Source organism: Pan troglodytes, chromosome X, assembly GCF_028858775.2.
Source record: "Pan troglodytes isolate AG18354 chromosome X, NHGRI_mPanTro3-v2.0_pri, whole genome shotgun sequence".
Taxonomy (NCBI): Eukaryota; Metazoa; Chordata; class Mammalia; order Primates; family Hominidae; genus Pan; species Pan troglodytes.
The window spans coordinates 42,078,077-42,093,098 of NC_072421.2; the positions used below are offsets into that span (position 1 = coordinate 42,078,077).

General features: G+C 39.4%; 1 protein-coding gene across 20 annotated transcripts in view; it reads right to left on the reverse strand.

The window, feature by feature from the left end:
- The window catches only part of CASK (calcium/calmodulin dependent serine protein kinase), a 409,365-nt gene that overhangs the window by 118,609 nt on the left and 275,734 nt on the right, over positions 1-15,022 (reverse strand). For all 20 annotated transcript variants that reach the window (XM_016942916.3, XM_016942911.3, XM_016942915.3 and 17 more), the window contains exon 9: positions 904-987. In XM_016942916.3, the coding sequence (XP_016798405.1) occupies positions 904-987 (84 nt within the window). The remainder of the gene's footprint in view (positions 1-903; positions 988-15,022) is intronic.

Here is a 15,022-nt window from a genome sequence, read left to right on the forward strand (position 1 = left end):
GGACTCCCCATATGGGGTGATTACCAGTTTTCTTTTCTTCTTCTTTTTTTTTTTTTTTTTTGGTGAGGTGGAGGATAGGGAGAGTAGTAAGAGGGAGAAAGACACCTAGGAAGAATAAAGAAGGTGAGAAAAGTGATCTGAGCTGAAAATATTTTCTAGTAGATCAAGGTAGTGTAAGATTTTATTTACTGCTTTCTGATAGTTGTTCAATCCTAGTTCCAATTCTTTTTTTTTTTTTTGAGATGAAGTCTTGCTCTTGTTGCCTAAGCTGGAGTGCAATGGTGTGATCTCGGCTCACTGCAACCTCCACCTCCCAAGTTCAAGCGATTCTCCTGCCTCAGCCTCCCGAGTAGCTGGGATTATAGGCGCCTGCCACCAGGCCCAGCTAATTTTTGTATTTTTAGTAGAGACGGGGTTTCACCATGTTAGCCAGGCTGGTCTTGAACTCCTGACCTCAGGCAATCCGCCCGCCTCGGCCTCCCAAAGTGCTGGGATTACAGGCATAAGCCACCACACCCGGCCCCTAATTCCAATTCTAATTCAAAGTTATTTCCATTGAACTAAACATACATTTGTCAAAATATTTAAGTTTGAAAAAACATGGTCTAGATTCATATTCAATAATAATGGATAATAATATATCTCTGCTATAAATTTAAGACAAATCTAAAATACAACTAATCTTCTATTATAATTTATTGTTCAGACTCATACTGATATACTACCTTAAATAATTTAAAAAGCCAAAATCTTATTGAAGTGGTGGTAATTTTTGGAAATGAGAATTTAGCTACAACAAAAACAATGGCCAGCATTAGTACATATTTATGGGCACCAAAATAGAATAAAAACATGATCATTAACTATATCTGTTTGGCTTTTTTGCTGATTTGTTTAATTTACCTTTAGTTTCCTCCTTGCATTGAATTTCCTCAGCTGCTCTACTGTTTCTGGAAGATGAATCTTGTAGGCGTAACGATCTCGCTCCTATGTAAGATGAAAGATAATGAACATATATAACCGTTTAAAAAAGTGCAGAAGCTTAATCTAAAACAAATAATAAAGCTAAAATTCTTAAATATAAAACTCAGATTGAATTTTAGATTGGAGATTTTATTCCATGATACTGGTAAGCAATCTGAAATGAGGGATATTAAGGTTAAACTGATAGTAATAAAATAATATTTCATTTTCAGCAATAAAGGGCTGAAATAATAGGTCACGTAAATTTCATATATATGGCTATGTGGCTAAAATAACAAATCGTAATTATTATAAAGGCATTGTTACTTTTTTTTTTTTGAGACAGGGTTTCACTCTGTCGCCCAGGTTGGCGTGCAGTGGCACAATCATACCTCACTGCAGCCTGAAACCCCTGGGCTCAAAGTGATCCTCCCACCTCAGCCTCCTGAGTAGCTGGGATATAAGTGCACCAGCCTGGCTAATTTTATTTTTTTTAATAGAGAAGGAGTATTGCTATGTTGCCCAGGTTGGTCTCAAACTCCTGAGCTCAAGCGATCCTTCCGCCTCGGCCTCCCAGAGTGCTGGGATTTACAGGTGTAAGCCACTCTGCCTGGCCTCAGGTTACCTTTGACATGATTTGCCAGGTAAAACAAGCATTTGAAAAATCAATTCCACAACTGATTCAGCATTCTACATTGTCATGCACTATAACAATTACAGACTCTTCTAATTAGGACATGCTTTTTTTTTTTTTTTTTTTTTTTTTTGAGACAGGGTCTTCCTCTGTTGCCCAGGTTAGAGTGTAGTGGGCTGATCATAGCTCACTGCAAGCCAGGTGTGGTGGCTCACACCTGTAATCCCAGCACTTTGGGAGGCTGAGGCAGGAAGATTGTTGGAGCCTGGGAGGTTGAGGCTGTGGTGAGCTAGGATCTCACCATTGTACTGCAGCTTAGGTGACAGCGTAAGACCCTGTCTCAAAAATAAATGAATCCCCCATTATTTATTTATATATTTTTAGAGACAGGGTCTCATTCTGTCGCCCAGGCTGGAGTGCAGTGGTGAGATCCTGGCTCACCACAGCCTCGACCTCCCTGGCTCAGGCAATCCTCCCACCTCAGCCTCCTGAGTAGCTGGGACTACAGGCAAGTGCCACCATGCCTGGCTAAGTTTTGTATTTTTTGTAGAGATGGGGTTTTGCCATGTTGCCCAGGCTGGTCTTGAACTCCTGGACTCACACGGGGTCCTCCCACCTTGGCCTCCCAAAGTGCTGGGATTACAGGTGTGAGCCACTGTGCCTGGTCCCTCATGTGTATTTTAAACCTCTTCTTACTCTTCTCCCCACTTTGGTCCTACTCTAATTTGCCAATGTATCTTGAGGATTCATATGCTATAAGCACTCATTAATTTCATAAATATTTCAAGAGCTGATTATGCCAGGCATTGTCCTATGCATTTGGCATACATGAGGAAAACCAACAAAGATTCCAGCCCTCATGTAGATCATATTCTAGTGCAAGAAGATGAGAAAACACAAAAAAGGTAAATTGTAGAGTATGTCAAAAGTACTATGGAATAAGGCAAAAAAGTAAAGCAGGTAAGAGGGATTGGGTACCTTGATATTTAAAATAGGGTGGTTGGCTGGGTGTGGTGGCTCATACCTGTAATCCCAGCACTTTGGGAGGCTGAGATGGGAGGATCACTTGAGGCTAGGAGTTCAAGATCTAGCAAGAACCTGTCTCTATGAAAAAATTAAAAAATTAGCCAGGCGTGGTGGCATGCACCTGTAATCCCAGCTACTTGGGAGGCTGAGGATTGCTTCAACCCATGAGGTCGGGGCTGCAGTGAGCCATGACTGCAACTGCACTCCAGCCTGGGCAACAGAGCATGACCCCATTTCTAAAAAACAAAAACAAAAACAAAAGCAAATTGGGTGGTCAGAGTAGGCCCAATGGAGAAAGTGACATTTAGAAGAGGTGAGGGAGTGGTCTAGGCAGAGAAAATAACCAATGCAAAGGCCCAATGGAGGGAGTATGTTTGGAATTTTCAAGAAGTAGCCAGGAGACCAATGTGTGTGAAGTGATGTGAAGGGGTCAAGGAGAATAGTGGGTCAGATCAGAGAGATGACAAGGCTGGGGTAGGCCATGCGGGCCTTTGGCTTTTATTCTGAGTAGGAGAGGAAGCCAGTGGAGGGTCTTGAGCTAGAGTGACATGATCTGACTTTATTTTTATAGATTCTGGGGTTACATATGCAGGTTTACTATATGGTTCTATTGCATAACAGTGAGGTTTGGCTTCTAGTGTGCCCATCATTCAAATAGTGAACACTGTATTCAATAGGTAATTTTTCTTGTTTTCCCTCACTTTTATTCAACACAGTACAAGATATCCAAGCCAGAGCAATTACAGAACTAATAGGTACATTTTCAACCCTCAACTTTTTTTTTTTTTTTTTTTGAGATGGAGTCTCACTCTGTCGCCAGGCTGGAATGCAGTGGCGCAATCTCGGCTCACTGCAACCTCTGCCTCTCAGGTTCAAGCAAATCTCCTGCCTCAGCCTCCCGAGTAGCTGGGACTACAGGCGTGCACCACCATGCCCAGCTAATTTTTGTATTTTTAGTAGAGACGGGGTTTCACCATGTTGGGCAGGATGGTCTTGATCTCTTGCCCTCGTGATCTGCCTGCCTTGGCCTCCCAAAGTGCTCAGATTACAGGCGCGAGCCACCACGCCCAGCCTTCAACCCTCAACTGTAAATAAACATTAGTGGTTTTGCCGAGAATAGACTGGAAGGAGATGAGGGTTTAAAAAAAAAAAAGCGGGAAGACTAGTTAGGAGGCTTTTACAGTAATCCAGGTGAAAGATGATGGTGGATGGAACCAGTTGGAAATAATAAAAAGGGTGAAAGAGAGATAGACTCTGAATATATATTTTTTTGTTTTCTCCAAAAAGCTTTACTGAGGTATAATTACATACAATAAGCTGCACGTTTAAAATGTACAATTTGATAAGTTTTGACATATATTTACAACCATAAAACCATTACCATGATCAAGATAATGAACACATCCATCATGCTCAAAAGTATCTTCATGCCCTTTTGTAGCCCCCATCCCCATCCCCAGTCAGCCACTGATCTACTTTCTGTCACTTAGTTTGCATTTTCTAGACTTTTATATAAATTGAATCATATAGTATGTGCTCATTATTGTCCAGCTTCTTTCATATAGCATAATGATTTTGAATCTATCCATGTTGTTGCATGTATCAATAGTTCATTCCTTTTTAACACTGAGTGGTATTCCATTGTATGCATGTATCATAATTTATCCTTTCACCTGCTGATGGACCCTGAGTTGTTTCCATTTTTTGGCTATTACACATAAAGTTGCTATGAATATTAATGTCTTTGTATGAAGACGTGTTTCATTTTTCTTAGGTAAATACTAAGGAGTAGAATGCCTGGGCTATATGATAGGAGTATGTTTAACTTTTAAGAAACTGCCAAACTGTTTTCCAAAGTGGTTATACCATTTTACGTTCCTACTAACAGTGTATGAGTTTCCATTGTTCTTTTTTTTTTTTTGAGATGGAGTCTTGCTCTGTTGCCTAGGCTGGAGTGCAGTGGCATGATCTCGGCTCACCGCAACTTCTGCCTCCTGGGTTCAAGCGATTCTTCTGCCTCAGCCTCCTGAGTAGCTGGGACTACAGGCGCCTGCCACCACGCCTGGCTAATTTTTATATATTTAGTAGAGATGGGGTTTCACCATATTGGCCAGGCTGGTCTCGATCTCCTGACCTTGTGATCTGCCTGTCTTGGCCTCTCAAAGTGCTGGGATTACAGGTGTGAGCCACCGCACCTGGCCTCCATTGTTCTATATCTTTGTCAACACTTGGTATGGTCAGTCTTTTTGATTTTAGCCACTGTAATACATGTTTACAGGTATCTCATTGTGGTATTAGTTTGCATTTCCCTAATGACTAATGATGAACATCTTTTCCTGTGCTTATCTGCCATCTATATTATCTTCTTTGTTGAAGTATCTGTTCAAATCTTTTCTCATTTTGAATTGGGTTGTTGTTTGTATGTTTTCTTATTATTGAGTTTTGAGAATTCTTTACATATTGCAAATATGTTTAAGTTTACTACATATCTGACTGTGAACTCTATTTTTAGCAAACACCTTTTCTGCTCACCATTCACTAAGGTGATGTGGAAAGAGAGGTGAGGACAGAGTCAAAATGTATTTTTTTAAATAAAATTATGCTTCAATTATGATATCAATTATTTTCTAAGCTAGTAAAATTACAAGATTTAAAAAAAGTCTGTTAAGGTATCTCTTGTCTTTTTTTTTTTTTTTTTTGAGACAGAGACTCACTCTTGTTGCCCAGGCTGGAGTGCAGTAGCATGATCTTGGCTCACTGCAACCTCCACATTCTCAGTTCAAGCTATTCTCGTGCCTCAGCCTCCCAAGTAGCTGGGATTACAGGCATGCGCTATCACGCCCGGCTAATTTTTGTATTTTTAGTAGAGACGGAGTTTCACCATGTTGTCCAGGCTGTTTTTTCTGAATTAAATAGTATCTCCTGACACTAATAATAATAATGTAATATGAATTCAGAAAAAATTCAATAGTAATGTGCCTTGCACTTTAATGAAGTACATGATTCATAGTCCCTTGTGCACATGAGATTTGGAAAACACGTGTAATTGGTGTGTTCATTACCCAAAATTCAAATTGATTAGCCTGATATAAATATCCTTTTCACTTTTTTTTAAATGACAGTATACTTTACAGTCTATATATTAAGGCTATAGAGGGTGTGAGAAGAGCTCAACCATCTGTGAGGAAAATATAATCTTAGATGGCCTACTTTTGTTGGAATAAATATTCACACCAAGTATCATTAATTCAGAGAGATAAAGGTGTTAAATAGGTAGCATTTAACAGTCATAAGACATTAACATATTACTTGGTCTAACACTCAAATTCTTTTTTGATGTGAAATAAGTGAATAGAACTTTTTTTTGGTGGTTTTATCAAAGAAATAATTCCTATCTTTTTTTTAATTAAAAAACTTTACTTGTATTTATTTTTTTCATGTTATACATTTTTTTTATTATACTTTAAGTTCTAGGGTACATGTGCACAACGTGCAGGTTTGTTACTTATGTACACATGTGCCATGTTGATGTGCTGCACCCATTAACTCGTCATTTACATTAGGTATATCTCCTAATGCTATCCCTCTCCCCTCCCCCGACCCGACGACAGGCCCCAGTGTGTGATGTTCCCCACCCTGTGTCCAAGTGTTCTCATTGTTCAATTCCCACCTATGAGTCAGAACATGTGGTGTTTGGTTTTTTGTCCTTGCGATAGTTTGCTGAGAATGATGGTTTCCAGCTTCATCCATGCCCCTGCAAAGGACATGAACTCATCCTTTTTTAAGGTTGCATAGTATTCCATGGTGTATATGCGCCACATTTTCTTAATCCAGTCTATCAATGATGGACATTTGGGTTGGTTCCAAGTCTTTGCTATTGTGAATAGTGCTGTAATAAACATACGTGTGCATGTGTCTTTATAACAGCATGATTTATAATCCTTTGGTTATATACCCAGTAATGGGACGGCTGGGTCAAATGGTATTTCTGGTTCTAGATCCTTGAGGAATTGCCATACTGTCTTCCACAATGGTTGAACTAGTTTACAGTCCCACCAACAGTGTAAAAGTTTTCCTATTTCTCCACATCCTCTCCAGCACCTGTTGTTTCCTGACATTTTAATGATCACCATTCTAACTGGTGTGAGATGGTATCTCATTGTGGTTTTGATTTGCATTTCTCTGATGGCCAGTGATGATGAGCATTTTTTCAGGTGTCTGTTGGCTGCATAAATGTCTTCTTTTGAGAAGTGTCTGTTCATATCCTTCACCCACTTTTTGATGGGGTTGTTTGATTTTTTTCTTGTAAATTTGTTTAAGTTCTTTGTAGATTCTGGATATTAGCCCTTTGTCAGATGGGTAGATTGTAAAAATTTTCTCCCATTCTGTAGGTTGCCTGTTCACTCTGACAGTAGCTTATTTTGCTGTGCAGAAGCTCTTTAGCTTAATTAGATCCCATTTGTCAATTTTGGATTTTGTTGCCATTACTTTTGGTGTTTTAGTCATGAAGTCCTTGCCCATGCCTATGTCCTGAATGGTACTGTCTAGGCTTTCTTCTAGGGTTTTTATGGTTTTAGGTCTAACATTTAAGTCTTTAATCCATCTTGAATTAATTTTTGTATAAGGTGTAAGGAAGGGATCCAGTTTCAGCTTTCTACATATGGCTAGCCAGTTTTCCCAGCACCATTTATTAAATAGGGAATCCTTTCCCCATTGCTTGTTTTTCTCAGGTTTGTCAAAGATCAGATGGTTGTAGATGTGTGGTATTATTTCTGAGGGCTCTGTTCTGTTCCATTGGTATATATCTCTGTTTTGGTACCAGTACCATGCTGTTTTGGTTACTGTAGCCTTGTAGTATAGTTTGAAGTCAGGTAGTATGATGCCTCCAGCTTTGTTCTTTTCGCTTAGGATTGTCTTGGCAATGCGGGCTCTTTTTTGGGTCCATGTGAACTTTAAAGTAGTTTTTCCAATTCTGTGAAGAAAGTCATTGGTAGCTTGATGGGGATGGCATTGAATCTATAAATTACCTTGGGCAGTATGGCCATTTTCATGATATTGATTCTTCCTATCCATGAGCATGGAATATTCTTCCATTTGTTTGTGTCCTCATTTATTTCGTTGAGCAGTGGTTTGTAGTTCTCCTTGAAGAGGTCCTTCACATCCTTTGTAAGTTGGATTCCTAGGTATTTTATTCTCTTTGAAGCAATTGTGAATGGGAGTTCACTCATGATTTCGCTCTCTATTTGTCTGTTATTGCTGTATAGGAATGCTTGTGATTTTTGCACACTGATTTTGTATCCTGAGACTTTGCTGAAGTTGCTTATCAGCTTAAGGAGATTTTGGGCTGAGATGATGGGGTTTTCTAAATATACAATCATGTCATCTGCAAACAGGGACAATTTGACTTCCTCTTTTCCTAATTGAATACCTTTTATTTCTTTCTCTTGCCTGATTGCCCTGGCCAGAACTTCCAACACTATGTTGAATAGGAGTGGTGAGAGAGGGCATCCCTGTCTTGTGCCCGTTTTCAAAGGGAATGCTTCCAGTTTTTGCCCATTCAGTATGATATTGGCTGTGGGTTTGTCATAAATAGCTCTTACTATTTTGAGATAAGTTCCATCAATACCTAGTTTATTGAGAGTTTTTAGCATGAAAGGCTGTTGAATTTTGTCAAAGGCCTTTTCTGCATCTATTGAGGTAATCATGTGGTTTTTGTCGTTGGTTCTGTTTATATGATGGATTATGTTTATTGATTTGCATATGTTGAACCAGCCTTGCATCCCAGGGATGAAGCTGACTTGATCGTGGTGGATAAGCTTTTTGATGTGCTGCTGGATTCGGTTTGCCAGTATTTTATTGAGGATTTTTGCATTGATGTTCATCAGGGATATTTGTTGCAGGAAGTCAGAGACCTTAAACAGAAGGACTGGCTGAAACCATGGCAGAAGAACGTGGATTGTGAAGATTTTATAGACATTTATTAGTTCCTCAAATTAATACTTTTGTAATTTCTTATGCCTGTCTTTACTGCAATCTTTAAACATAAATTGTAAAGATTTCATAGACACTTATCACTTCTTTAATCAATACCTTTGTGATTTCCCATGCCTGTCTTTACTTTAATCTCTTAATCCTGTCAGCCAAGAAAGATGTATGTCGCCTTAGGACCTTGTAATAATTGCATTAACTGCACAAATTGTACAGCATGTGTGTTTGAGCAATATGAAATGTAGGCACCTCAAAAAAAGAACAGGATAACAGAAATTGTTCAAGGAATACGAGAGATAACCTTAAACTCTGACTGCTGGTGAGCCAGGCAGAACAGAGCCATATTTCTCATCTTTCAAAAGCAAATGGGAGAAATATTGCTGAATTCTTTTTCTCAGCATGGAACGTCCTTGAGAAAGAGAATGCGCACCTAGGAGTAAGTCTTTGAACTGGCCCCCTTGAGGCGTACTTGTCTCTTATGGTCAAGATTGCAGAGGTAAGATAGACTCTAGTCTCCTATAGCGCTCTTAGGCTTATTAGGAAGAGGAAATTCTTGCCTAATAAATTTTAGTCAGACCAGTTGATCTCAAAACCCTGTCTCCTGATAAGATGTTATCAATGACAATAGTGCCTGAAACTTCATTAGCAATTTAAAATTCGCCTCAGTCCTGTGGTCCTGTGATCTGGCCTTGCCTCCACTTGCCTTGTAATATTCTATTACCCTGTTAAGTACTTGATGTCTGTCACCTACACCTATTTGCACACTCCTTCCTCTTTTGAAAATCCTTAATAAAAACTTGCTAGTTTTTGTGGCTTGAAAGGCATCACAGATCCTACTACTAGAATCCCTTACAATCGCACTTTAAAAACCCAATTGTCCGAACAGTCTGAACAACCAAAACATGATTTAACAACTCCCCACTCCCAATTACATTTGGCATTGTTTACTTTAAATTTTTTAAATATTCCTAAAGATAATACTCTAACTGCAGCCGAATGCCATTATACAGGCAAAAAATTTTCCTTAAACGAAGGCAAGCCAGTGTTATGGAAAAACTCCCAAACCAATACCTAGGAACCTGGCACAATTATAATGTGAGGAAGAGGATATGCTTGTGTTTCACCAGGAGATCATCAATCCCCTGTCTAAGTACCCACCAGAAGACTCAAGCTTCAGGTGAATACTGACAATCAAAACCACAGAGAAAAGACGTCTGTGTCAGAGACTGCCTTCAGATGTGATGAGATCTGTGCCGATTCCTCAGAAACAGGCACATCAAATCACAATAGGTGTAAATCAATCCTCCCTGAAGGCAATGGAGACCCATCTAACTAATCCCACTTCTCCTGATTACTTTTCTTTTTCTCCTTACAAACCTAAAAATGTCACCATTTCTATTAGCCTGAAAATAACATCCCTCTGTTCTTCTCTTCCTCCTTCAGCACTCAATCTCGCTTACACTAGGTTTTATTTAATGATTCTCCTCGTTATACTTTCTGTCTCACCAGTTTCCTCTCACACTGATTTACCTGCTACACATAATTATTCTTATTAGGCTTATGTGCCTTTTCCTCCACTTATTCGACCTCTCACCTAGACAGATGCTCCTGCAGAAATCTACACTAACGATAGTGTGTGGATGCCTAGAGCCACAGATGACCGTTGCCCTGCTCAACCAGGAGAAGAAGGCACTGCATTTAATGTTACCATAGGTTATAAATACCCCTCTCTGCGCCTCGGACATGCACCTAGTTGCATCCATCTACGAACTCAAGTCTAGGCTGCTTATCTTCCGGAAACATCAGCTACAGATAAAACAGGACATTTAGTCTCCGGTCTCTCCCTTTCTCCTTTAAAACAAATGAAAGGAGGAGTAATAGGAGATACCCCATACTTTCAATATAAACCTGCAGGAAAACCATGCCCTAAAAATTTTGAGGGCCCATCTAAAACTTTAATTTAGGAAGATTGTGTTAACTCACATGCAGTAATACTAAAAAATGACTCATATGGTCTAGTAATAGACTAGGCACCAAAAGGCTATTTAAAAAACAATTGCTCCTCTGGTGGAAAGGAATGCCTGGAGGCTACTTATTTTACTTCTTATCAGGAGAATGAGAATCACCATTCTACTGTGCATACGAGGATCAGCTCATTCTTTCTCTTAAAATAGGAAGATAAAGGCATTACCCCCCGCCAGGCCTCGTATGATACTCCCCATTCTGAGCCCAGAACACCCAGAACTTTAAAAATTGGCTATTGCCATGTCTGGACTGCGAGTATAGGAAAAGAAAACTATTTCGACTGTTGTTCCCATTACCGTCCCACTCTCTCAGTATCAACGTAGACCCAGACATTCTGCTTTACTTACCTCCAACCTGACTATTCCCATACAGAGTTGTGTTAAGCCTCCTTACACACTGTTAGTAGGAAATATCAAAATTTAGACGAATAATCAAACTGTCCGATGCATCAATTGTCATCTATACACTTGTATTAACTCCCATTTTGACTCCAGGAAAAGTGTAATGTTGGTTCGAGCTCAAGAAGGAATCTAGGTTCCGGTAACTTTACCTAGACCTTAGGTATCCTCCCCCTCAATACATTTAATTAATGAAGTGCTACAGCGAATTCTAAAAAAAGATCTAAGAGATTTGTTTTCACTTTAATTGCTGTTATCATAGGCCTAATTACTGTCACTGCAATGGCCACCACTGCTAGAATGGCATTACACCAATCTATTCAAAGGGCTCATTTTGTTAATGATTGGCAAGCCAATTCCACCCAAATGTGGAATTCTCAACAAGGCATAGATCAAAAATTGGCAAATCAAATTAATGATTTAAGACAGTCTGTTATTTGGCTTAGAGATCAAGTAGTGAGTCTCGAACATCGCATTGCAAATGCAGTGCGATTAGAATACTTCGGATTTCTGCATCACCCCGTATTCCTATAACGAGACTGATAATTCATAGGAAAAAGTCAAAGGACACCTTCTAGGTAAAGAAGATAATTTATCATTAGACATAATTAAAGAAACAAATTTTTGAAGCCTCTCAAGCTCACTTATCCATTCTGCCTGGAGCTGAGGCGTTAGATCAGGTGGCAGAAAATCTTTATAGATTAAACCCCACGACTTAGATTAAGCCTACTGGGGGCTCCACTGTAGTAAATTTTAGAATTATGTTTCTCTGTTTAATCGGTTTATTTTTAGTGTGCCGGACCAGTCAAAGAATCCTGTGTCAAAATCGAGAGAACGAACAAGCCTTCATCGCCATGGCACATTTATATAAAAAGAAAGGGAGAGATGTTGCAGGAAGTCAGAGACCCCAAACAGAAGGACCAGCTGAAACCATGGCAGAAAAACGTGGATTGTGAAGAGTTTATAGACATTTATTAGTTCCCCAAATTAATACTTTTGTAATTTCTTATGCCTGTCTTTACTGCAATCTCTAAACATAAATTGTAAAGATTTCATAGACACTTATCACTTCCCCATTGTGATTTCCTATGCCTGTCTCTAATCTCTTAATCCTGTCAGCCTAAGGCTATGTCGCCTTAGGACCCTGTAATAATTGCATTAACTGCACAAATTGTACAGCATGTGTGTTTGAGCAATATGAAATGTAGGCACCTTGAAAAAAGAACAGGATAACAGCAATTGTTCAAGTAATACGAGAGATAACCTTAAACTCTGACTGCTGGTGAACCAGGCAGAACAGAGCCATATTTCTCTTCTTTCAAAAGCAAATGGGAGAAATATCGCTGAATTCTTTTTCTCAGCATGGAACGTCCCTGAGAAAGAGAATGCGCATCTAGGAGTAAGTCTTTGATCTGGCCCCCCCCACCCCGAGGCGTACCTGTCTCTTATGGTCAAGATTGCAGAGGTAAGATAGACTCCAGTCTCCCACAGCACTCCCAGGCTTATTAGGAAGAGGAAATTCCCGCCTAATAAATTTTAGTCAGACCAGTTGATCTCAAAACCCTGTCTCCTGATAAGATGTTATCAATGACAATAGTGCCTGAAACTTCATTAGCAATTTTAAATTCGCCTCAGTCCTGTGGTCCTGTGATCTTGCCCTGCCTCCACTTGCCTTGTAATATTCTATTACCCTGTTAAGTACTTGATGTCTGTCACCCACACCTATTCGCATACTCCCTCCCCTTTTGAAAATCCCTAATAAAAACTTGCTAGTTTTTGTGGCTTGAAAGGCATCACAGATCCTACCAACGTGTGATGTCTCCCCTGGATGCCCAGCTTTAAAATTTCTCTCTTTTGTACTCTGTCCCTTTATTTATCATGCTGGCCGACGCTTAAGAAAAATAGAAAAGAACCTACGCGATTATCGGGGCAAGTCCCCTGATAGATATTGGTCTAAAATTCTCTTTTTTTGTTGTTGTGTCTCTGCCAGGCTTTGGTATCAGGATGATGCTGACCTCATAAAATGAGTTAGGGAGGATTCCCTCTTTTTCCATTGATTGGAATAGTTTCAGAAGGAATGGTACCAGCTCCTCCTTGTACCTCTGGTAGAATTGGGCTATGAATCCATCTGGTCCTGGACTTTTTTTGCTTGGTAGGCTATTAATTATTGCCTCAATTTCAGAGCCTGTTATTGGTCTATTCAGGGATTCAACATCTTCCTGGTTTAGTCTTGGGAGGGTGTATGTGTCCAGGAATTTATCCATTTCTTCTAGATTTTCTAGTTTATTTGAGTAGAGGTGTTTATAGTATTCTCTGATGGTAGTTTGTATTTCTGTGGGATTGGTGGTGATATCCCCTTTATCATTTTTTATTGCGTCTATTTGATTCTTCTCTCTTTTCTTATTAGTCTTGCTAGTGGTGTATCAATTTTGTTGATCTTTTCAAAAAACCAGCTCCTGGATTCATTTATTTTTTTGAAGGGTTTTTTGTGTCTCTATCTCCTTCAGTTCTGCTCTGATCTTAGTTATTTCTTGCCTTCTGCTAGCTTTTGAATGTGTTTGCTCGTTTCTCTAGTTCTTTCAATTGTGATGTTAGGGTGTCAATTTTAGATCTTTCTTGCTTTCTCTTGTGGGCATTTAGTGCTATAAATTTCCCACTACACCCTGCTTTAAATGTGTCCCAGAGATTCTGGTATGTTGTGTCTTTGTTCTCATTGGCTTCAAAGAACATCTTTATTTCTGCCTTCATTTTGTTATGTACCCAGTAGTCATTCAGGAGCAGGATGTTCAGTTTCCATGTAGTTGAGCAGTTTTGAGTGAGTTTCTTCATCCTGAGTTCTAGTTTGATTGCACTGGTCTGAGAGAAAGTTTGTTATAATTTCTGTTCTTTTACATTTGCTGAGGAGTGCTTTACTTCCAACTATGTGGTCAATTTTGGAATGTGCGATGTGGTGCTGAGAAGAATGTGTATTCTGTTGATTTGGGGTGGAGAGTTCTGTAGATGTCTATTAGGTCTGCTTGGTGCAGAGCTGAGTTCAATTCCTGGATATATCCTTGTTAACTTTCTCTCTCGTTGATCTGTCTGATATTGACAGTGGGGTGTTAAAGTCTCCCATTATTATTGTGTGGGAGTCTAAGTCTCTTTTTAGGTCTCTAAGGACCTGCTTTTTGAATCTAGGTGCTCCTGTATTGGGTGCATATATATTTAGGATAGTTAGCTCTTCTTGTTGAATTGATCCCTTTACCATTATGTAATGGCCTTCTTTGTCTCTTTTGATCTTTGTTGGTTTAAAGTCTGTTTTATCAGAGACTAGGATTGCAACTCCTGCTTTTTTTTTGTTTTCCATTTGCTTGGTAGATCTTCCTCCATCCCTTTATTTTGAGCCTATGTGTGTCTCTGCATGTGAGATGTGTCTCCTGAATACAGCACACTGATGGGTCTTGACTCTTTATCCAATTTGCCAGACTGTGTTTTTTAATTGGAGCATTTAGCCCATTTACATTTAAGGTTAATATTGTTATGTGTGAATTTGATCCTGTCATTATGATGTTAGCTGGTTATTTTGCTCGTTAGTTGATGCAGTTTCTTCCTAGCATCGATGGTCTTCACAATTTGGCATGTTTTGCAGTGGCTGTGAACTTTAAAAAATTATATAGCTGGGACTATAGGTGCATGGTATCATGCCTGGTTTTTGTTTTTTTTTTTTGACACAAAGCAATGGTATTATGACTTTGGGTAGCCTTCATTACAAAGTTTTTCTTCATCTTATTTGTTTTTTTTTTTTCTTTTTGTGGAGACAGGGTTTTGCTCTGTCTCCCAGGCTGGAGTACAGTGGCATGGTCGTAGCTCACTGCAGCCTTTCACTCCTGGGCTCAAGTAATCCTCCCACCTTACTCTAATTACTTAGAGTAATTACTCAGTAATTACTTACTCAGCCTCTCAAGTAGCTGAGACAACTATAGGCTCAAGCCACTGCAACCAGTATCAT